General features: G+C 38.4%; 1 protein-coding gene across 1 annotated transcript in view; it reads right to left on the bottom strand.

Annotated features, from left to right (window-relative positions):
- Positions 1-356: 356 nt before the first annotated feature.
- LOC128687675 (probable peptidoglycan muropeptide transporter SLC46) overlaps positions 357-2,086 on the bottom strand; it is a 32,135-nt gene continuing 30,405 nt past the window's right edge. Inside the window, exon 6 of the mRNA XM_053775269.1 lies at positions 357-471. Within this exon, the coding sequence (XP_053631244.1) occupies positions 357-471 (115 nt within the window). The remainder of the gene's footprint in view (positions 472-2,086) is intronic.

Raw genomic sequence — 2,086 nt, 5'->3', positions numbered from 1 at the left:
ATATATATAGATATACATATATTTGTAAGTTTATCTGGCCTCCTAAAATGTGCCCTTTCGTACAAATTTCCTGTTTATTATTATTTTCAATGTCACACTCTAGGTAAGTGATAAAGAATATTTGTCAGCTGACTCCTCAGATGGCTAATGACTTACGATTTTCCTTGCACATCGTGCTAGACGTATTCACTCTTAATAAAAGTCTTCATGCTTAACTCTCATATTATGTATGCATACAGTCTTTCGCTTAATTGAAGCTCCTTTCTTCTAGTACTGAATCTTATCAGTACTATACTTATCAGTGTGATGTGAGGAGAAGAGCTGTGGTCGGGAAGGGTGGGCATGTCTGCAGCCAGTCAGACAGAGATGGTCCTGGAGACAAGGGAGGTAAGGGTGACTGGACCAGCAGCCACGCTAGGCTTGGCACCCTCTACATCATGATGTCCAGACTTACTCACGGCCATGATGATTCTGTAGGAGAATGTATCAACGTTATATCTATTAATTTTATTATTTAGTTAAAGTTTGAAATCGATGTAATTAAGTTTAATTAAGCAATACACTTTTTTATGAAATTACAGTTATTGAGAGACGACACTACTAGTATGTCTCAAGGTCATTCACATGCTTGTTCAGACATCTACCACTTTCTCCCACATATACTTAGTCTGGATATTGTTTACAGTGAAGAAAATACACACCTTTATCAACAAAGTCATTCGGAATTGAGACACAATATGCGGGTTGTGGTATTTTATTGACGAAGTCGTTTCGTTCACCAGGGTTGTTATCAATAACAGGACGTAAGTATAAAGTGTTCGGGGAGACGTTATGTTATAAAAAAATATAGGTAAAAGAGGTTTCTTTTGAGTAGCCAGGCTAGGAGACGAAGTTAGGCGATCGCAGTGTCAGTTGTAGGGAAGAAACTCGATAAAACATTAAAGATTGTGAACTATCCAGGGTTTTGAGAAATAGTATTGGTTGTGGCTATTACATTTACTAGATTTTAAACTAATCTGTTGCAACGGTCACTATCTTTCATGATGAGTCTTGCCTCTTCCAAATTCATCAGATGGTTCTCTGTGTTTCGAAGTAGAATGCATGCGTTACTAGTGTCATAACCTTCACACTGTATAGTATCAACGCTGGCACAGATGTTCATTGGTTTTCCTTTTTGATAATGCCTTTTATGATTATGATGAAATTTTGGTGACCTTGATATGGGCTTTTACCTGAAAGGTATTGGGAAGGCTGGTGAAAGTTTGGTTGACAGGAAGTCCAGTATATCTATGGGTTTAGCACCAGAACTAGAGTTGCGTAGCATTTTCTCGGCTCTCTTCCTACTCTTCCTCTTCTCTACATTTTTCCTCGAGAGACGCAGGAAGTAGTAGAAATCCGATGATGATCCCATGCTTGGTTCTGTCGTCGTGATGTAAGTAATAATGTTGGTAATTTTTATTTGTTAGATTAAGGTAAACATTGAAATCAAGTTTATCGCCATTTTTTTCGTATAAACACGTAGAGGAAAGGAATCTCCTTTCTTCCTCATAGCTAAACTTGATAGAAAATTCCAGAGCTGATGTGGTTGAGGAAATTCAGTGTGCTATGGCGTTTGGGGAGATAACTATAATATCGTCAATATATCTTTGCTACTTCGAGGTGAGATCTTAAGGGATTTGAACAGTGAATAAAAAAAGATTTCTTCACATAATCTCATTTATATCCAGACCAACATAAACTTACAGTCTGCCGAAGATGCATAAACAGGGGATCACAGTGAGGCCTGTTACCTCAGGAGCAACATTAATTAGCCGTCCTATTAGATAAACTTCTAAGGAATAAGGAGTTACTTTAGTATCGGGCTGACGTCCTTATTTACCAAAGTGTCCACCACTCAAGCCATTATGTGAAACTTCATCACGGACTCAACTTACCCCCACCGGCACAAGATTTCCTCGTCGCCATTGAATTAGTGTGTTAACTACCTCTATTTTTTTTCGATACTTCACGGTACACATACGCACGATAAGGCACCTAAATTACTGGAACGGTTGAAGTCCTTTGATGTGTATTCCGTGGAACGCAG

This window comes from Cherax quadricarinatus, chromosome 1 (assembly GCF_038502225.1).
Source record: "Cherax quadricarinatus isolate ZL_2023a chromosome 1, ASM3850222v1, whole genome shotgun sequence".
Taxonomy (NCBI): domain Eukaryota; kingdom Metazoa; phylum Arthropoda; class Malacostraca; order Decapoda; family Parastacidae; genus Cherax; species Cherax quadricarinatus.
This window is presented reverse-complemented; position numbering and strand designations above follow the sequence as displayed.